The sequence below is a fragment of the Elephas maximus genome, chromosome 8, assembly GCF_024166365.1.
Source record: "Elephas maximus indicus isolate mEleMax1 chromosome 8, mEleMax1 primary haplotype, whole genome shotgun sequence".
Classification (NCBI taxonomy): Eukaryota; Metazoa; Chordata; class Mammalia; order Proboscidea; family Elephantidae; genus Elephas; species Elephas maximus.
In genome coordinates this window covers 62,951,540-62,974,385 of record NC_064826.1, presented here as the reverse complement: position 1 = coordinate 62,974,385, position 22,846 = coordinate 62,951,540, and the positions used below count along the sequence as shown (strand labels likewise).

General features: G+C 39.7%; 1 protein-coding gene across 1 annotated transcript; it reads left to right on the top strand.

Annotated features, from left to right (window-relative positions):
• The first annotated feature begins 21,716 nt into the window (after window positions 1-21,716).
• LOC126081576 (ATP synthase subunit epsilon-like protein, mitochondrial) lies at window positions 21,717-21,881 on the top strand. The gene is given in 1 exon segment (XM_049893547.1): window positions 21,717-21,881. A coding segment is annotated over 1 exon segment (165 nt).
• Window positions 21,882-22,846: the final 965 nt, after the last annotated feature.

The window sequence follows — 22,846 nt, the reverse complement described above, 5'->3', positions numbered from 1 at the left end:
CCCAATGAAGAGGTGAAGTTATCGCCATTTTACGGGGCAGGAAAGTGAGGCTCAGAGACTTGCTCAACTCACATAGTTAACTGGTGGCACAGTTTAGACCCTGATCCATCTGACTCCAATGCATGTGCTTTGAATCACCTCTCTATACTCCTTCTCTAAACAATGAAATGATGACTATCCTACCACATAATAATCTGTTTAGAATAAATACCTGGGAGCAGAGTTATTGGGTAAAAAATGTTAACTAACCATTTAAAACATTTCAACAACATAAGTCATCTTTAGCCATTGAAAAAAAATCAGATAAATACACATTTTTAAAAAGGTTAAATCCTTGTATCACACCTTTCTCAAAAATAAAATCCAGATGAATTAAGAGCCAAATATTTTTAAATTATATAAAATTTGGAATATAAGAAAAAATGTTTGTAATCTTAACATTAAATAACATCCAAACTCCAGATGCTACAAAGAAAAAGATAGATCTAACTGCAGAAAAATTTACAATTTTATTCAATAAATGTCACCAATCCATGGAAATTGGTTGGATTAGGTTGTCCGGAATCTAATTACCCTATACTCAGCGACAGCTCCTGATTCCTATCTGGCCATCCACCCCTTACCCACTCTCAGCTACTGTGGTTCCAGTGGAGCTGACTACAATCTCTAGTTCCAACGGAGTTAGCTGAACTATGCCCTGGTAACAAAAGCAACACAGCTACCTGATGACAGTGATTGTTTCAGAAATGGACACATGATCCAAGTCAGAGATATCAGAATGAAATGCAATTGTCAGCTTCTACCTAACCTGTGGGGAAATAGATTCCCCTTCCTCTGCTGGACTTGGGGTTGGAATGATGTGAGCTTGGAACTGCAAAGTAGAACCTAAGAGTGAAGTCATCACGGGTAAGGCAGCATGTAAATTCCATAAAGACAGAACTTTTTGTCTGCTTGGTTCGCTGATGAATCTTCAGTTCCTAGAGCATTACTTAATACATAATAATAATAAAAAAAAAAAACTGCACCCGTTGCTGTCAAGTTGATTCCAACTTATAGCGACCCTATAGAAGAGAACTGCTCCATAGGGTTTCCAAGGAGCAGCTGGTGGACTCGAACCACCGACCTTTTGGTTAGCAGCCGAACTCTTAACCAGTACGCCACCAGGGTTTCTAGCTTGGTACATAGTAGACACTTAAATATTTCTTAAATGAATGAATGAATTTAGAGAAGCTAAGTCTTGATGACATGATTTGAACCCTGATTTCAGTTGTGGCTGAGCTAGTACCCAAACCCACTCAGTAATGTTGAGGAAGAAACAGGCCTGGCACTCTGCTTCCTTAAAGATTACAGCCAAAAATACCCTATGGAGCCATTCCACTCTGTAACATATGGGGTCTCCAAGTCACATGGGCTTTTTAGATATATGAGCCAATAAATTTCCATTTTTACTTAAACCGGTTTGAGTTGAATTTTCCATCATTTGCAACTAAAAGGGTCTTAATGATACAACCAAGTTCAAAGCTAAAAGATAATGAGCAGAATAAGAGAAAATATTTGCAACATACGTAACAGACAACCAAACATATAAAGAGCTTCTTTAAATCCATGGAAACAGCTGCAACAGCAAGCTAACAGAGAAATGGGCAAAGGAAATGAACAGGCAATTCACAGAACTAATATAAATAAAGTATATGAAAAGGAGCTCAGCCTCATTAGTAATCTAGGAAATACAAATTAAAACAAAAATGCAATGAAATTAAAAAAATATAATAATTGGCAACATTTTAAAACACTGATAAAAACCAATATTAGTAAGAATGTGAATAAACAGGCTCTTTTCTATACCATTGACAGTAGTGTAAACTGATAAAGGCTGTTTGGAAGACAATTTGGCAGTATCCATCAAAATTTTAGATGTGCATACCCTTCAATCCAGGATTTCTATGTCCAAGTATTTCTCACATATATACTCACATATATCTCCAGAGAAAAGTATAAAGATATTTACTACAGCATCATTTGAAATCACCAAAAATCCGGAATGGTCAAGTATATTACTATAAACTTCTATGCAGGTTTTAAAAGTATTGAAGTGGATCTTTATATATGAACTTAGAAAGATTTCCAAAATAATTATTTAAAGTAATAACAGAAAATTTAAAAACAATATGCATATATACAAATAGCCCACTTATATACAGAAAAACTGTTCGTAAATATATGTACCTCTATTGAAAAAGATCGAGAAAGATACATGCCAATTCTCCACGGTGGTTCTATCTGTTAACAACAGGCGAGAGGCAAGGTGGAACATTTACTTCTTACCCTGCACACTTCTGCACTGTTTGAAGTTTTACAATGAAAATATATTAATGTATTAGTATTACTAATATATTATGTATGTACATTGTCTATGTTTTAAGTAGTCATCCTCCTACTCTTAGAGGAAACTACCGTTAATATATTCCTATTCTTCCAAATCTTTTCTAAGCATACATTACCCAAATATCATCAGGCTTCACAATACTATGGCTCTCCTTGGTTTGTCAGTGGAGCCCTAGTGGTATTTACTTTAAAATTTGCAAATTTCTATACATGAAATTAAAACATTATATGTTCTCAATACCAAAAAGTATAATTTGAGACCAATAGGCTAAACACAGTGAGATATAGATATATAGATAGATGATGTTGTGGTTTTTAGGTGCCGTCGAGTCGGTTCCGACTCATAGCGACCCTATGAACAACGGAACGAAACTCTGCCCGGTCCTGTGCCATACTTACAATCATTGTTATGCTTGAGCTCATTGTTGCAGCCACTGTGTCAATCCACCTCGTTGAGGGTCTTCCTCTTTTCTGCTGACCCTGTACTCTGCCAAGCATGATGTCCTTCTCCAGGGACTGATCCCTCCTGACAACATGTCCAAAGTATGTAAGACGCAGTCTCGCCATCCTTGCCTCTAAGGAGCATTCTGGCCGCACTTCTTCCAAGACAGATTTGTCCGTTCTTTTGGCAGTCCATGGTATATTCAATATTCTTTGCCAACACCGCAATTAAAAGGCGTCAACTCTTCTTCGGTCTTCCTTATTCATTGTCCAGCTTTCACATGCATATGATGTGATTGAAAATACCACGGCTTGGGTCAGGCACACCTTGGTCTTCAGGGTGACATCTTTGCTCTTCAACACTTTGAAGGGGTCCTTTGCAGCAGATTTGCCCAAGGCACTGCGTCTTTTAATTTCTTGACTGCTGCTTCCATGGCTGATTGTGGATTCAAGTAAAATGAAATCCTTGACAACTTCAATCTTTTCTCCATTTATCATGATGTTGCTCATTGGTCCAGTTGTGAGGATTTTTGTTTTCTTTATGTTGAGGTGTAATCCATACTGAAGGTTGTGGTCTTTGATCTTCAATAGTAAGTGCTTCAAGTCCTCCTCACTTTCAGCAAGCAAGGTTGTGTCACCTGCATAATGAAGGTTGTTAATGAGTCTTCCTGCAATCCTGATCCCCCGTTCTTCTTCATATAGTCCAGCTTCTCGAATTACTTGTTCAGCATACAGATTAAATAGGTATGGTGAAAGAATACAACCCTGATGCACACCTTTCCTGACTTTAAACCAATCAGTATCCCCTTGTTCTGTCCGAACAACTGCCTCTTCATCTATTTAAAGGTTCCTCGTGAGCAGAATTAAGTGTTGTGGAATTCCCATTCTTTCCAGTGTTATCCACAGTTTTTTATGATCCATACATTTGAATACCTTTGCATAGTCAATAAGACACAGGTAAACATCCTTCTGGTATTCTCTGCTTTCAGCCAGGATCCATCTGACATCAGCAATGATATCCCTGGTTCCACGACCTCCTCTGAAACCGGCCTGAATTTCTGGCAGTTCCCTGTCGATGTACTGCTGCAGCCATTTTTGAATGATTGAACATCGACTAATTCTTTTTTGTATAATGCCTCTGTATATTCCTTCCATCTTCTTTTGATGCTTCCTGACTCATTTAATATTTTCCCCATGGAATTCTTCACTATTGCAACTCAAGGCTTCAATTTTTTCTTCAGTTCTTTCAGCTTGAGAAACACGGAGCGTGTTCTTCCCTTTTGGTTTTCCACCTCTGGCCCTTTGCACAAGTCATTATAATACTTTACTTTGTCTTCTCCAGAGGCCCATTGAAATCTTCTGTTTAGTTCTTTTACTTCATCAGTTCTTCCTTTTGCTTTAGCTGCTCGACGTTTGAGAGCAAGTTTCAGAGTCTCCTCTGACATCCATCTTGGTCTTTTCTTTCTTTCCTGTCTTTTCAATGACCTCTCGCTTTCTTCATGGATGATGTCCTTGATGTCATTCCACAACTCGTCTGGTCTTCGGTCACTAGTGTTCAATGCATCAAATCTGTTCTTCAGATGGTCTCTAAATTCAGGTGGGATATACTCAAGGTCACATTTTGGCTCTCGAGGACTTGCTCTGATTTTCTTCAGTTTCAGCTTGAACTTGCATATGAGCAATTGATGGTCTGTTCCACAGTCGGCCCCTGGCCTTGCTCTGACTGATGATATTGAGCTTTTCCATCGTCTCCTTCCACAGATGTAGTCAGTTCGATTTCTGTGTGTTCCGTCTGGCGAGGTCCATGTGCATAGTCTCCGTTTATGTTGGTGAAAGAAGGTATTTGCAATGAAGAAGTTGTTGGTCTTGCAAAATTCTATCATTCGATCTCCAGCATTGTTTCTATCACCAAGGCCATATTTTCCAACTACTGGTCCTTCTTCTTTCTTTCCAACTTTCACATTCCAATCGCCAGTAATTATCAATGCATCTTGATTGCATGTTCGCTCAATTTCAGACTGCAGCAGCTGATAAAAATCTTCTTTCTTCATCTTTGGCCCTAGTGGTTGGTGCGTAAATTTGAATAATAGTCGTATTAACTGGTCTTCCTTGTAGGCGTATGGATATTATCCTATCACTGAAAATGCTGTACTTCAGGATAGATCTTGAAACGTTCTTTTTGACGATGAATGCAACACCATTCCTCTTTGAGTTGTCATTCCCAGCATAGTAGACTATATGATTGTCTGATTCAAAATGGCCAATACCAGTCCATTTCAGCTTACTAATGCCTAGGATATCGAAGTTTATGCGTTCCATTTCATTTTTGACGATTCCCAATTTTCCTTGATTCACACTTTGTACATTCCAGATTCCGATTATGAATGGATGTTTGCAGCTGTTTCTTCTCATTTTGAGTTGTGCCACATCAGCAAATGAAGATCCTGGAAGCTTTACTCCATCCACATCATTAACGTTGACTCTACTTTGAGGAGGCAGCTCTTCCCCAGTCATCTTTTGAGTGCCTTCCAACCTGGGGGGCTCATCTTCCAGCACTATATCAGACAATGTTCCACTGCTATTCATAAGGTTTTCACTGGCTAATGCTTTTCAGAAGTAGACTGCTGGGTCCTTCTTCCTAGTCTGTCTTAGTCTGGAAGCTCAGCTGAAACCTGTCTTCCATGGGTGACCCTGCTGGTATCTGAATACCGGTGGCATAGCTTGCAGCATCACAGCAACACACAAGCCCCCACAGTATGACAAACTGACAGACATGTGGGGGATATAGATATATAGATACATAGATGTATAGATAGATATATAGATATGAAACACTGGTGATGTAGTGGTTAAGAGCTACGGTTGCTAACCAAAAGGTTGGCAGTTTGAATCCACCAGGCGCTCCTTGGAAACACTATGAGGCAGTTCTACTCTGTCCTCCAGGGCCGCTATGAGTTGGAATCGACGCGACTGCAGCAGATTATATATATATACATAAACATAAACAAACATATACATAAACATAAGCGTATACATATACAAGCCCTGGTGGTACAGTGGTTAAGAGTTCAGCTGCTAACCAAAAGGTGGGCAATATGAATCCACCAGTCACTCCTTTAAAATCCTATAGGGCAGTTCTACTCTGTCCTATAGAGTCACTACGAGTTGGAATCGACTCAAGGGCAATAGTTTGGCTTTGGTAGTAGTGATTCTTTTTATCCTGAGGAGATTATACTCAATAGATGGTGCAGCTTAGACACATGGTGGTGCCTTAGAATTAAGAAGCCATGGTGATGTTTGTTTTATCACACTCAGTGATATACAGACATATAATATATGGTTGAGACTCAAGAATCTCATCTACACCACTTTTAATCTTTGTGCTTGGGGCAAGTTCTGTAACCTCTCTGGGGCTAATGATAAAATTCCTAACTTCTATGGGTGATGGAAAGATGAAATAAATTGATACACATAGTAAACTTAGTCTTTCACCAAGTTCATAGTAAATAGAAAATAAACGTTAGTTTTTATTATCATTTGGGGACCTTTTAAAACATAATATTTGTTTTTCTGTGCCACATGTCTGAACATTGTTTATAAATGTGCATGATCTAACTATCACGCAAGTTACAGAGAAAGTCTTGGGTTTTAAGTTTAGTCTTTTATGTACACACAAAAACCTCTATACGGCAAGAAAAAAAGTTTGCAATGAATTTTGAGCTCTAAATTTAAAAATAGTTAAATAAACTTAATTCAAACTGTCAAGTGTAATTCAGACCAAGAGTCTATGAAAATGACTAGCAAGAGAAAATAGCAGATCCCAAATGGGCTTGATAAACACTCATTCAATACCACAAAATACTTATAGAAGGGGAAAGATGAATGATTTGATTGGGCACAGCAGTTATTGTTAAAGGAAAATGAAGTAAAAGAAACTGAAATATTTAGGTTCCTATCAAGAAGTGATGAAAGCCAGCTGTGGAAAAAGACTCTGTAAGGAAGAGTTTCTGTATTGCAAAGGAAATAGCTGTACAATGTCAAGAAGGGGATCCGTAAAATGGAAAGCAAGGAAACCCACCACAAGAAGATGTCCTATTCATGAAAGAATTATTCACGTATAAATTCAATATCTTCTTACTGTGCAGTGGTTTTAAAAATTTGTGTCATCACTGTTATGAATTTGCCACCCAACTTTTGTGGTTGTCTCATTAATTTTAATATTTGTCTTTAAGAACATCTCTTGGGCTTCCAGGAATGTATTATGGCATGTCTATCATTCTGCACACTGTATTTACTTGGTTGGGATGGAGATGGAAGCCATATCTATGACAATTTTCACAAGATAATACCTCCATGCTAAAAGCTGAAAGTCTAATGTCTATGACAATGATAAATCAATTATTTGAAATTATTCTTAATACATATTTAAATATTGAAAAATTATTTTAACACTGGCAGACATAACTGTTGACATCACCTTTCTTGTAATAAAAATAATAAGGGTGATGATGTTGATGATGACAGGAACTAGGTATTATCACCTGAAATGTTTCTCTGGTTTTTAAAAATATTTTGAGGTTTAGCTACAAGACCACTCAAATGCTTGTCTAGTAAGATGTGTGACAACTTGAAAATGAAACTGAGTAAAAAACAGCCACTGCTGAGATTTGTGCTCCTTCAAACTTCAAATGTTTTAAAGCAGCATTGTGGATTGGAAAGCCAGCGGTAAGCAAATTGAAACTAGCTGATTTCAGATATTCATCAACAACATAAAATACTTTGGAGTCTTAAACATCAGGCTAGACATCTCGAAGGAACAGACAGTCTTGCAAGATTTCCAGGACTTCCTGTGTTCAGTTAACCCAGCAATGCCACGAGATGAGCCTTTCTTGTTTATTTCTGTACTTCCACTTCCTGCCAAGTGCTGTTAACCAGCGAATTCAGAGGTGCAGGAACATTTAGATAAACTCAAAGTGTGTATAATTATGCATTTAATGCCCCCCCAGCAGGTTCACTTTCTTTAGAGATTTCTGTGGCTTTCATTGCACTCAAATTGGCTGGCAGAATTTTAATTTTAATTCAAAGGTGATTACCACCACCTCTCTCATTTCCCTAAGAGTTTAAGGCAAGGTAATGTTCTTTCTTAGAGAATAACAACAAAAACAGTATACTTTACCTAACAGTGCTTTATGCCTTATACCGGTGGTTCTCAATGTGTGGCCCCCCGGAAGCAGTTTCAGCATCCAGTGAGAACTTACTGGAAATGCACATTCTCAAACTCCATACAGACTTACTGGGGTAGACAGATAGACAGACAGATAGATAGATAGCTTCCATGGAGTTGATCACAACTCATGGAGACCTTATGTACAACAGAACAAAATGTTGCCCGTTCCTGGTCATCCTTATGATCACTGGCATATTCAAGTACATCCTCGAGGTTATTTTGCCAGTCCATCTCACCAAGGGTCTCCCATGCCCATGTAGGCCCTCCACTTCACCAAACATGATATCCTTCTCCAGTGATTCATCCCTCCTGATGACACGTCCAAAGCGAGCAAGTCAGTGTTCTGTCATGACCCATATGGTATTCATTGGCTGATTTTCAGAAATAGATCACCACCAGGCCTTTCTTCCTAGTCTTTCTTAGTCTGAAAACTCTGCTGAAATGTGTTCACCATGGATGACCCTGTTGGTATTTGAAATACTGGCAGTACAGCTTCCAGCATCACAGCAACATGCAAGCCACCACACTAGGACAAATTGACAGACCACTGGTGGATTATTAGGGACCAGCAATCTGTGTTTTAACAAGTTCTCCAGGTGATTCTGATGCGCGCTTGAGTTTGAGAACCATTTGCTTACACGATCACTTCATAAACACTATCTCACTGAATTCTCAAAACATTGTGAGTTTGGTAGTATTATCCCCATTTTAGGTGGCATGGTGGTTAAGAGTTTAGCTGCTAACCAAAATGTCCACAGTTCGAATCCACCAGGTGCTCCTTGGAAACTGTATGGGGCAGTTCTACTCGGTCTTACAGGGTCGCTACGAGTTGGAATCAACTCGATGGCACCAGTTTTTTTTTTCTTTTAACCCCCATTTTATAGGAGAAAACAAGGCTGAGAGAAGCTAAAATGGATTTCAAAGATCACATTGATAAAGGGCAGAGCTGAGGCCTGAATTGTGCTCTAAACCCACTGCTCTTTCTACATCATATTTACAGGCTCAATTAAAAGAGATATTTTCCTAACATGTACCCCTACCACCAGCGAGCCCTGGTGACACAAGGGTTAAGCTCTTGGTTGCTAACTGAAAGGCTGGCAGTCCAAAACTACCCAGTGGCTCTGTAGGAGAAAGACCCAGCAATCTGCTCCCATAAAGATTACAGCCTAGAAAACGCTACCAGGCATTTCTAATCTGTCACATGGGATCAATCAACTTGACAGCGCCTAACAGCAACAATAACCCCTGCCACCATATAAATCTTGGGATATTTTACATAATGGCCCAACACAATGGAAATGTGCCTAACCTAATGGGTAAACAATAGTGAGTGTCTCTTTCATAGAGCTCCTGCTTGTTTTCCCCCTATTTATCCACAGAAGTGAAGCACAGAGAGAACCAGAACCTAAAAATGCTCATTTCATGTAACAGCAATGGTTCATTCCATCTGAACCTACCTCCAACCCTTCCATCAGAAGATTTTCTTGTTGTTCTTTCTGCTCCACAATGATGCAGTATAATTTGTAACAGCAGATGAGTGCAAAGAGCTTAAATGTCCATCAGAAAGGAATGGTTAATTAAATTTTGCAGCTGTCGTAAAGAGTAAGGCAGTTCTATATGTATTCGTGGAAACCCTGGTGGGGTAGTGGTTAAGAGCTACAGCTGCTAACCAAAAGGTCGGCAGTCTGAATCCACCAGCCTCTCCTTGGAAACCCTATGGGGCAGTTCTACTCTGTCCTATAGGGTCGCTATGAGTCAGAATCAACTCGACGGCAATGAGTTTGGTTTTTGGTTATGTGTATTCATATGGAAAGTTCGCCAAGATGCATCGGTAAGGGCAAACAGTAAGGTGCAGAACACTGTATATAGTGTGGTATCATTTGTATGATGGAAAAAAATAAAAGAAAAATTCACCCACATATACGTTTGTAAAAGCATGGAATTTCTCCTGAAGGATAAGTAAGAAACAGGCAACAGTGGTTTTGTTCAACTAGGGGAACTGAGGAGTTGTGCAGGTGGATTGTGAGCAAGGAATGAAGGGTGAGTTACTTTTCATCGTATATGCTTTTGTATTTTTTTGAAAATTCTTAAACCACAATTAAAATTAGTTCTTTTATTAGTACATAAAAAAGACAATTTTGAGCACCCAAACATCCCATCTTCCCTCAATAATCAATTATGAATTCAACTCCAGGAAGCTTATAAATCTAGCCTAAACTACCTCTTAACGTAAATTCCCTGAATTTTGGTGAAGCTGAATTTATTCTTCTTAAACTTGAAGCACTGCTTCCTAACTCTAGTTTACTAGAAGTTGTTCTTAGGTCTATAATTCACAATTTTACAGAATGCATAGATAATTCATAAATCATTTTATTAACTTTAATCCTTAGCCCTACTGAATCAAGTACCTATAACCCAGACGTTGTCTCTGTTCTATTTCAACTCTGAAACACCATCTAGTGCTTCATTGCCTCCTCCACCTTCCCTCATCCTTGAAAATGAAAAAATACATCTTGACTCCTCATGCACCAGGGAGCAATGGCAATTCTGCTAAATGAGGAGATGGTTTAGATTCTTAAAATTTCATTGGCTATTTCTCTGTCTCCCTCTCTTGGCTCTGGCTCTGGCTCACTCTTGTCCATCCCTCAAAAGCTATAAAAACTCACAAATTCAAAATCCTCTAGCATACCTGGGTCATCCCTCTGAACCTGGGGCTCTCCATCTCACTTCCTTTTTAATGCAGACAAACTGCTTTCCACACTTCCAACTTTGCATCTCCACCGGCCTAATACCCTTTAAATGAGCAAATATCCATTAGATAAAGAATGAGCTGTGAAGTATCCTCACAGTCAGATACCTTCTCTCAATGAAGAACTCCCCACTTAAACTACCACCTTCCTGCAAAAAATAAAAGCATGAGCAAAGGGAAAAGATGGGGGGGGGGGGACAGTCTGAATAATTAGTCATAAGAGCCAATGATAATTATGCAAACTGGAATGAGTAATGGTGAGTTCATTTAGAAGGGATGTTAAAAAATAATTCAAATAAGGGAATAAGAGTGGTTGCTATATAATGAAAAGTAAATGTGTTATTTCTGGAATATATAAAATTTTGAGTGATTCATAAGTAAAGCTTAGAAGGGTGTAGGAAGCAGGATATGGGCTGCATGGGCTGGTGATATTGGGAAATACCAATAAAACAGCACAGCATGACTCAAGGGAAAAAAAAGAAAGAAAGAAAAATGTGAAGGGAAAAATACAGTGACAGTAACTAGTTATACTGGGTTGGCTGAAGTAGCCCCACTTTGGGACGACCCGCCATCGTAAAAAAAAAATTCCTGAAAGTGAGTTACTTAATACGATCACTAATTGGTATCACTGATAATTTAAATCACCTAAGTTAAATAGGTAATATAGAGTTTATAAAATAATTCCATTTTTTAGCACATAAAATATGGTGGCTGAGACTAGACTCACTCAGATCAGTATTTCAATTTATAAGCAAGGAGGCAGTTGACTGACTTTTCTACAGTGAACAAGTAAACCTGCACAAGTAGAATAAGGAGATGAGAGAAGTGCTGGTTCTGATCTTCTCTTCTGCATAACTTTTCCCCAGTTCACCCTCAAGCCCATCTCAGCTCATCAGAAATATGACAGTGTTTTCTTCCGTCCTGTAACTTGGCAATTTGGAAGAAAACACCAGTAGAAAAATACTCTACAGAGACACTGTGATTGTTGGTATTAAGAGCATGGTTCATTTACTTTTTATCTTGGTTTTTAGCGTAACTTTGTTAAGCAACTTCAATTATCTTCTTTTTGATTCTCTCTTTTCTATTAAATAGGGTTAATAATTATTAAAAAAAATTAATAAAAAAATAACTCCAGGGTGTGGAATGTTGCACGTTTTATTGGCATTCCAATGTCATGAGTAAGCATTCCATGTGTTCGCTCCTTTCCTTTTAATTCAGCTTCTCTCAGGCTCAGTTTCCCACACATCAAGATCGTTTCCTACCCAAGTAGAACTGCCCTTTAGTGTTTCCAAGGCTGTCATCTTTAAGGAAACAGACCAGCAAATCTTTCTTCCTTGGAGCAGCTGGAAGGTTTAACCCACCAACCTTTTGGTTAGTAACCAAGCACTTAACCACTGCGCCACCAGAGCTCCTTAGGATCCCTTTCCACCATTAAAATTATTAGCCCAAAGAGCTTTTGTTTATGCAGTTACACCAATCTATATTTATGTCGTAGATAGAATTGTGTCCCCCAAAAATGCGTGCCAATTGGACTGGGCCATGAGTCTCAATACCGTGTCCACCATTTTGTCATCTGGTGTGATTATCCTATGTGTTGTAAATCCTAACCTCTATGATGTTAATGAAGCAGGATTAGAGACAGTTATGTTAATGACGCAGGATTTACTCTATAGGATTAAATTGTATTTTGAGTCAATCTCTTTTGAGATATAAAAGAGAAAAGCAAGCAGAGAGGAGAGGAATTTCAAAAAAAAAAAAAAGACTGTTTCCTACCTACCAACTTAATATGACCCTTCTTTAGCAGCTGAAGTTCTTCTATTATCTATGCAGGTGGTGGTCAATGTAGGTGAAATGCTCATAGTAAATTAATAAGCACCTTTTTTTTTTTAATAAAATATATCCTACTTGGATGTTCAAAATAAAAGCCCTGACATCTAAAAATAATTAAAATCACTAAAAACATAAATAATATAGCCTTAGGGAATTGAAAGTTTATTTAATAAACATTTATTAGTACATAGGGGAACCCTGGTAGCACAATAATTAAGAGCTCGACTGCTAACCAAAACGTCAGCAGTTCGAATCCACCAGCAGCTCCTTGGAAACCCTAGGGGCAGCTCTACTCTGTCCTAGAGGGTCCCTATGAGTCAGAACAGAGAAGGCAACGGCAACACGTCTTTTATTGTGTGTTAAGCTACGAGTCGGAAGCGACTCGATGGCAGTGGGTTTTGGGTTTTAAGCACTGTGCTAACCACTTTGCTGCCAATGATGAATAAAATGAAATTCCTGTTCTTGAGATGCTCTCAGTCTAGCGGAAAGAGATGAAAAAGCAAACAGATAATTTCAATACAATACGTGTTATAATAAGTATGAATAGAAAATTGTAAGAGGGTGGGGACTACTAATTCTGCCTAAGGCAGTGAGCTAAGGCTGTCAGTTAAGGCTCTCTATTTCCTTTTGAAGGCAGAGACAGACCTTGGGGGAGTATCTTTGACATGGAGGAAAAAGGGAACTAGGCTTACAGAAGCTGGTAATCCGGTGAGGGAGACAGATCGGCAGATAAATAGCTATGAGATTGGACTTTAAAAAAAAGAACACATAAAATGCTCTGGAAACACCAAAGGCAAAACAATTTATTTTGTAGGATCATGGGTGGTGGAGGGAACTGGGGACTCTGGTTAGTGAAGACAGGTGTAGTAGAAAGGGGGTGCTACTGGAGCGACATAGTAAAGATAGAGATTTTAAAGGCAGAGAAAGAACACAGATGAAAAATGAGCTTTCCAGGGAAAAGGAGAACCTTGAGCTTGGTTATGAGCGCCATGGAGAAGATTCTGGAGTGTGTAAAGGTATATGGGGGTAGAAGAAAGGGGAGTAATTAGAAAGCTAGACTTCGACACATTCTAAAGGGGGATAGTGGGACAAAGAATTCTTTTTGGCCTCTTGTCTCTGGTTTGTGAAAATAGCTCTTGGAATTTGCCAGAAATCAAGGGGCTGTTATAAAATAGCCAAGCAATACTTAAACATGTGTAAATGAGTAGGGGCTACGCAGGTCCCACCCTGGAAGCAAATCTCAGAAAGGGAGGGGGCATAATGCAGCCAATCATACATACTGATTCATGTCTAGGCATTAAGGCTCCAATTTTAAGGGACCCTGGACCTTGGAGTTCTCTCTTGGGATTACTGGAGTGTTGAGAACATCCATGACTGGGAGACAGCATGGAACATCCAAAGGGACAATGGAAGCCTCATGATGATACCACCTCTTCCAGACCTTATCTGATGCATCTCTTCACTTGTATCCTTTCTGGTTGTAATAACTGAATAACTGTAAGTATAGGTAAGAACCAACCAACCAACCAACTCATTACTGTCAAGTCCATTTCAACTCATAGAAAACCTACAGGACAGAGTAGAATTCTTAACCACTATGCCACCAGCCCCCACGTGTCTGTCAGTTTGTCATACTGTGGGGGCTCGTGTGTTGCTGTGATGCTGCAAGCTATGCCACCGGTATTCAGATACCAGCAGGGTCACCCATGGAAGACAGGTTCCAGCTGAGCTTCCAGACTAAGACAGACTAGGAAGAAGGACCCAGCAGTCTACTTCTGAAAAGCATTAGCCAGTGAAAACCTTATGAATAGCAGTGGAACATTGTCTGATATAGTGCTGGAAGATGAGCCCCCCAGGTTGGAAGGCACTCAAAAGATGACTGGGGAAGAGCTGCCTCCTCAAAGTAGAGTCAACGTTAATGATGTGGATGGAGTAAAGCTTCCAGGATCTTCATTTGCTGATGTGGCACAACTCAAAATGAGAAGAAACAGCTGCAAACATCCATTCATAATCGGAATCTGGAATGTACAAAGTGTGAATCAAGGAAAATTGGGAATCGTCAAAAATGAAATGGAACGCATAAACTTCGATATCCTAGGCATTAGTGAGCTGAAATGGACTGGTATTGGCCATTTTGAATCAGACAATCATATAGTCTACTATGCTGGGAATGACAACTCAAAGAGGAATGGTGTTGCATTCATCGTCAAAAAGAACGTTTCAAGATCTATCCTGAAGTACAGCATTTTCAGTGATAGGATAATATCCATACGCCTACAAGGAAGACCAGTTAATACGACTATTATTCAAATTTACGCACCAACCACTAGGGCCAAAGATGAAGAAAGAAGATTTTTATCAGCTGCTGCAGTCTGAAATTGAGCGAACATGCAATCAAGATGCATTGATAATTACTGGCGATTGGAATGTGAAAGTTGGAAAGAAAGAAGAAGGACCAGTAGTTGGAAAATATGGCCTTGGTGATAGAAACAATGCTGGAGATCGAATGATAGAATTTTGCAAGACCAACGACTTCTTCATTGCAAATACCTTCTTTCACCAACATAAACGGAGACTATGCACATGGACCTCGCCAGACGGAACACACAGAAATCGAATTGACTACATCTGTGGAAAGAGACGATGGAAAAGCTCAATATCATCAGTCAGAACAAGGCCAGGGGCCGACTGTGGAACAGACCATCAATTGCTCATATGCAAGTTCGAGCTGAAACTGAAGAAAATCAGAGCAAGTCCTCGAGAGCCAAAATATGACCTTGAGTATATCCCACCTGAATTTAGAGACCATCTGAAGAACAGATTTGACGCATTGAACACTAGTGACCAAAGACCAGACGAGTTGTGGAATGACATCAAGGACATCATCCATGAAGAAAGTGAGAGGTCATTGAAAAGACAGGAAAGAAAGAAAAGACCAAGATGGATGTCAGAGGAGACTCTGAAACTTGCTCTCAAACGTCGAGCAGCTAAAGCAAAAGGAAGAATTGACCAAGTAAAAGTACTGAACAGAAGATTTCAATGGGCCTCTGGAGAAGACAAAGTAAAGTATTATAATGACATGTGCAAAGAGCTGGAGATGGAAAACCAAAAGGGAAGAACACACTCGGTGTTTCTTAAGCTAAAAGAACTGAAGAAAAAATTCAAGCCTTGAGTTGCAATAGTGAAGGATTCCATAGGGAAAATATTAAATGAGTCAGGAAGCACCAAAAGAAGATGGAAGGAATACACAGAGTCATTATACCAAAAAGAGTTAGTCGATATTCAACCATTTCAAGAGGTGGCATATGATCAGGAACCGATGGTACTGAAGGAAGAAGTCCAAGCTGCTCTGAAGGCACTGGTGAAAACCAAGGCTCCAGGAATTGATGGAATATCAATTGAGATGTTTCAACAAACAGATGCAGCGCTGGAGGTGCTCACTCATCTATGCCAAGAAATATGGAAGACAGCTTCCTGGCTAACTGATTGAAAGAGATCCATATTTATGCCTATTCCCAAGAAAGGTGATCCAACCGAATGTGGAAATTATAGAACAATATCGTTAATATCACACACAAGCAAAATTTTGCTGAAGATCATTCAAAAATGGCTGCAGCAGTACATCGACAGGGAACTTCCAGAAATTCAGGCCCGTTTCAGAAGAGGATGTGGAACCAGGAATATCACTGCTGATTCCAGATGGATCCTGGCTGAAAGCAGAGAATACCAGAAGGATGTTTACCTGTGTTTTATTGACTATGCAAAGGCATTCAACTGTGTGGATCATAACAAACTATGGATAACACTGAGAAGAATGGGAATTCCAGAACACTTAATTGTGCTCTTGAGGAACCTTTACATAGATCAAGAGGCAGTTGTTCAGACAGAACAAGGGGATACTGATTGGTTTAAAGTCAGGAAAGGTATGTGTCAGGGTTGTATTCTTTCACCATATCTATTTAATCTGTATGCCGAACAAATAATCCGAGAAGCTGGACTATATGAAGAAGAACAGGGCATCAGGATTGGAAGAAGATTCATTTACAACCTGCAACTTGCAGATGACACAACCTTGCTTGCTGAAAGTGAAGAGGACCTGAAGCACTTACTAATGAAGATCAAAGACCACAGCCTTTAATATGGATTACACCTCAACATAAAGAAAACAAAAATCCTCACAACTGGACCAATGAGCGAAATCATGATAAACAGAGAAAAGATTGAAGTTGTCAAGGATTTCATTTCACTTGGATCCACAATCAACAGCCATGGAAGCAGCAGTCGAGAAATCAAAAGACGCAGTGCATTGGGCAAATCTGCTGCAAAGGACCCCTTCAAAGTGTTGAAGAGCAAAGATGTCACCCTGAAGACTAAGGTGCGCCTGACGCAAGCCATGGTATTTTCAATCCCATCATATGCATGTGAAAGCTGGACAATGAATAAGGAAGACCAAAGAAGAGTTGACGCCTTTGAATTGTGGTGTTGGCGAAGAATATTGACTATACCATGGACTGCCAAAAGAACGGACAAATCTGTCTTAGAAAAAGTGCGGTCGGAATGCTCCTTAGAGGCAAGGATGGCAAGACTGAGTCTTACATACTTTGGACATGTTGTCAGGAGGGATCAGTCCCTGGAGAAGGACATCATGCTTGACAGAGTACAGGGTCAGCAGAAAAGAGGAAGACCCTCAACGAGGTAGATTGACACAGTGGCTGCAACAATGAGCTCAAGCATAACAACAATTGTAAGTATGGCACAGGATTGGGCAGAGTTTCGTTCTGTTGTGCATAGGGTCGCTATGAGCTGGAACCGACTCGATGGCACCTAACAACAACAACATGCCACCAAGGTTTCCAAGTATAGGAAATATTCTCTGTGAATTTTGCAAGCTGTTATAGAGAATTAATGAACTCATAGGGGCAATGAGACTCTGACTTAGCTTGGGGTAGTTAATTCAGTGGAGGGTTGTGTAGGCAGTTATAAGGACAGAGTTCTAACTTGTGAAGACCCAGCTCTGGATGGCTAGATGACAGGGAAAGTCTGCCTGGGCAGTCAATGAAGAAGGATATAATACTTCTAGATGGGGGAGGGGGGCGGGCGGGGGGGAACGCTGGTCTGAAGTACAGAGAGTTGTGCAGATTCCTGAGCCTATGGCTGGTACCCAATGACCTGGCTCAGGGTGGCTAGGGATGAAGTCTCACCTAGCTCTAGGTGGTTAGGGTCAGAAAGAGAAAGTGTCACAGAAGAAGGGGCTGGAGACAAAAATGGAGATGTGGGAAGGTGAAGTCTGAATCCATTTCTAGCTGGGAATTGGATTCATACTTATCCTTGCCACACAGTGATAAAAGTGGGGGTTAGCTACCTTGCTTCTTGATTAGGGTTGTAGGGATCATATGCTGCACTAAGGAGTCTGGACTAGAGTATATCTTGTAGGTAATAGGAAAAATCAAAGAAGGTCTTTAATCCTGGTAGTGACATGGTCAGAACTAGTTCTAGAGCAATGACTAGGGGAAAGTCTGGTTCAGGCTTCCAGGTATGACATGATGTGTTCCAATCTAGACTGGCGCAGTGGAATGAAAAATGAAGAGGCCAAAGAAGGCTTTTTAGGAGGTAGAACTGAGATGAGGTGAGACGATAAGAAACAGAGTCATTGCTCACTCTTGGGCAACTGGGAGAATGGTAGTGTCCTGACTAAGAAGAAATCTGTGTGAACAATTCATAGAAATTGCACCATAACCTCTAGCGTGTGTTGGTTGAATTTTGAGATGCCTGAAGGAGAATTCCTATGAGCAGCTAGAGATGCAGATCGAGAGCTGGAGGATGAGCAGGCCTGGAGATGGAGATGAGAATCCCAAGCAAATGAAGTGCATGAGATTGCCTGTGGAGAAGGACAAGAGAGAAACTCGACTTCTAAGGCATGGACAGTGAGAGATGAAATAGGGGAAGAGACATAGATCCCTCAGAAGGATACAAGGGGGACCAAGAAAGGGAAGGGAAAAGAACTCAGAAGAGAAGACATTCTTCTACTGGAGAGACTAATGGTTAGTAACCAAAAAACAAAAAAAAGCAAACCTGTTGCTGATGAGTCAATGTTGACTCATAGCAAACCTACAGGACAGGGTTGAACTGCCCCAGGTGGTTCCCAAGGAGCAGCTGGTGGATTCGAACGGCCAACCAGTCATAGCTCTTAACCACTGTACCACCAGGGCTCCAATGGTTAGTGGAATATGTCAAAAAAAAAAGGTAAGTGGGAGGAGAACTGAACAGTGTTCTTACCTGCCCAAGTGTTTGATGAGAACAGCAGGGTGGGAATAGAAATCAGACAATGGTGAATTAAAAAGAAAACAGAAGCTGATAAATACAATAAGTCATGTGGACTACTTAAGAATTTGATGATGAGGAAAAAGAGAAATGTAGGACATTAGCCCTTTAATAAAGCAAGCTGAACTGTTTTTGCCATTTTTTTTTCTTTAATCTTGAGTATCTGTGTAGCTAGAAGAGAAGGATCAGTCAAAGATAGCATGGGATGAGGGGAGATATCTGATGAAGTGAGATCTGAGCAAGGGTTGAAGACTGACATTTGGAAAGGGGTAGAAATTTTTCTTCTGGAATAAGAGGTAGGAACCGGCTTAAGTCTAAAGAAGTTTGAAGATGACAAGGGAAGTAAGCTTGGGGAGTTTATGCCTAGCAACCTCATCTTTCATACAGAAGCAGCTGAATAGAAATCTATGAGCGTGAAGTGAGAGTAAATATGCTGAGGAAGAATGTCGTCAATAAATACCAATATCTTGTTAGTTCCTTTAAAAAATACTGCTTCACTTTCTTCAGTGGGATAACTAGTCTTATCTCAAGAGAGGTGGTTAAACATAACTGGAAAACTCAGAGTATAAACTTCTAGATGACCGAGTTACACATAGCAGGAACTAACATCCAGCTTACACAGATCTGTTTGGGGCTCAAGAAATGTATTTGATAATACCTCCTTTAAGTGACATTGGGACAAATACTGGGTAGAGAATTTAGAATTTATTTGGAATAAAATATTCTGGTACTTCTTGTCTTACAAAGCAAAATAACAAACAAAAAGTTGGACCTTTCCCTAGTATGGGAAAGATGCTAAGCCTAGCAGAGAACTCAGGTCTCTCTTCAGCCTTATTAGAAACTCAAACCACTGATTATCATCTATGGTTCATACTGCATGATTGCTCTGAACAAATGAGCCACAGACACAATCATAAAAGAAAGACATCAGACTAGATAAACTATCACTTATAAAGAATTAATAGTAGATAAGAACTACTTTAGGTGAAAGGAAGGACAACACTCAATACAGCAGAGGTCAGCACAACCGGACTAAACCAAAAGCAAAGAAGTTTCCTGAATTGACTGAATGCTTCGAAGGTTAGCAAAGCAGGGGCAAGGGTTTGGGGACCACAGTTTCAGGGGACATCTAAGTCAACTGGCACAATAAAATCTATTAAGAAAACATTCTGTATCCCACTTTGAAGAGTGGTGTCTGGGGTCTTAAATGCTAGCAAGCAGCCATCTAAGATGCATCAATGAGTCTCGACCCACCTGGATCAAAGTAGAATGAAGAACACCAAGGACCCAAGGTAATAAAGAGCCCAAAAAACAGAAAGGGCTACATGAACCAGAGACTACATCATCATCCTGAGACCAGCAGAACTAGATGATGCCCGGCCACAACCGATGACTGCCCTGACAGGGAACACAGTGGAGGACCCCTGAGGGATCAGGGCAACAGTGGGATGCAGACCCCAAACTCTCATAAAAAGACCAGACTTAATGGTCTGACTGAGACTAGAAGGGTCCTGGTGGTCATGGCCCCCAGACCTTCTGCTGGCCCAGGACAGGAACCATTCCAGAAGCTAACTAGTTGGACGTGGATTGGACTGGACAATGGGTAGCAGAGCGATGCTGAAGAGGAGTGAGCTACTTGGATCAGGCGGACACTTGAGATATGTTGGCACCTCCTGCCTGGAGGGGAGATGGGAGGGTAAAGGGGCTTAGAAGCTGACAAAATGGACATGAAGAGAGTGGGAGGAGGGAGAGGGCTGTCTCATTGGGGGAGAGTAATTGGGAGTATGTAGCAAGGTGTATATAAGTTTTTATGTGAGAGACTGACTTGATTTGTCAACTTTCACTTAAAGCACAATAAAAATTATAAAATAAATAAAAGAATTAAGACAGCCATGTTGTATGCTAACCATCGGCTCAAGGACCTCTGGTCTGATGTCACTACTCTCCAGAGGCTACTTAATCTCATTGAGACAAGATAGCCAGCCTAATTGATATAGAAAATGAAGGCCCTTTGATCTTCTATCAGACAGCGTCAGACTAAGAGAAGGATCCAGCAGGCAAGATGACCACCTTCCAAAGGAGAATTAACACTACAGGAAGAAAAGCAGTAATATCTTACTTTGGTTTACTTACTTAAAGAAGGATTGAAAAGTCATAAATTCATTCTAGTGAATGGATAAGGTTTGTATGCTCTTAGTGATAAAACACAAACAGTATTGTTGCTATGAAATCTTTCAAATTATCAGTTTGAAAGATAAGTATTATATTAGTGATAGAAAACACAATGGAAGCATAATAAACGTAACAACACCTGCCTTTTAGTACTTAACTGTAAAAGACATGTGTTCGTCAAGTCAACCTTTACTGCCACAATTTACTGTCCCTGTTGTTATTCTTGTTAAAAAAAAAAAAATGTTAGGGCCCATTAAGTCTGACTCATACTGCCCCTACTAAAGAATTTTCTAAAAAGGATTTTGTGTCATGATTTATAGCATTCACGTGGCTTTGTAGATAAATTAGGTAGCTACACATGCAAGAAAGCAGCTTTGCAATAATCAGAATACCTTAGACTATACTAGTGCGTCTGTAAAGTTATCATACCATTATTCCTATGCCAGGAAAATCGTATGTACACATTAAAATCATTATATCAGTTATATTTTACATACTTAAAATAATGGTCGTTTTTCAAAAACCAGTTCAAGGGCTGAGCCAATATTGAAAGCTTCTTCAAGGTTGGCCAATGTGCTCTGTTCTTGTGACATGGTGACAAACTGGCAATAGACTGGGCTCAGTTATATCTGACACCCCCAGATCTGTGCAAAAGTGATAAGAGTTGCACTGAAGACTGAATTCAAAGCAAATGCAGAACAAACTTCTGGCAGGTATGTAAAAATTGTGAAAGTGAAAAAGGAAGATCTACCCTGACCAAAGTTTGAAATGCTGTATCTTCAAGGTGAAGATGTGTGGGCACATGTTATAGCAGACTGAAAACAATCTCACTTCATGGAATAAAAAAAAAAAATAATGTTTTGTTCAAAGATTGACACTGCCAATAAGTTCAGGTATGGTTTAAAAAAAGACTGACTATTATATGGGCAAGATTAAAAATTATAGTATTTAGTGAAAAAATTACAAATAACACAGCGTTTTTCTTTTCGATATAGATGATTGCTTTGAAAAGTTAATATGCTCTCTAGTTTAGTAGTTCTGCCAACTGGATCTCATTCCTGATGCATGTAAAAAGCCTAGGGTATCTGATATTTGGGCAAATGTATCCTTCCCACAATCTGACATTTTTAAAGCTGAGAACTATGAAGAAATACTCCAAAAGCAGTATCAGAAAGGACTCAAGGCAGAATATAAAATAACATTTTTCTTACCAGAGACTGCATCAATAATGATGAATAATCAAATCAACAATAACAAATTAATATTGATTTGAATGAGTCTAGAAAAACTTCTGGTTGTCTGATTATACATATTATATAAATGCCTTCAATTAAATTATGGTCCTCTTGGGATTTTTCTTCCAGTAATTTACAAGCACAGCCTTTAAACTTTTGAACTACTCAATTGTCTACTTCTGTTTCCTCATTAAAAAATTTAAACCCGTTTTCTGTTCCACCATCTTAAAGGTACCACAGATGTTGTTTGCTGGACTCAGACTCACTTCCATTTTCCTGGAAAATCTAGCACCTGGTTTATGATTTTCCTCCACACCCCTATTCCTCATCATCACCTCTGACAACTTCAAAATTCAAAAATGCTAGGGGCCTATCAGATACCTCAACTGTTCAGTCTGTAATCATGCTAACTGCAACCTTCCAGCTCTACCCTACTTCAGCCATGCACCAACAAGATCGCTCCCCAAATTTCATCATTACAGGCAC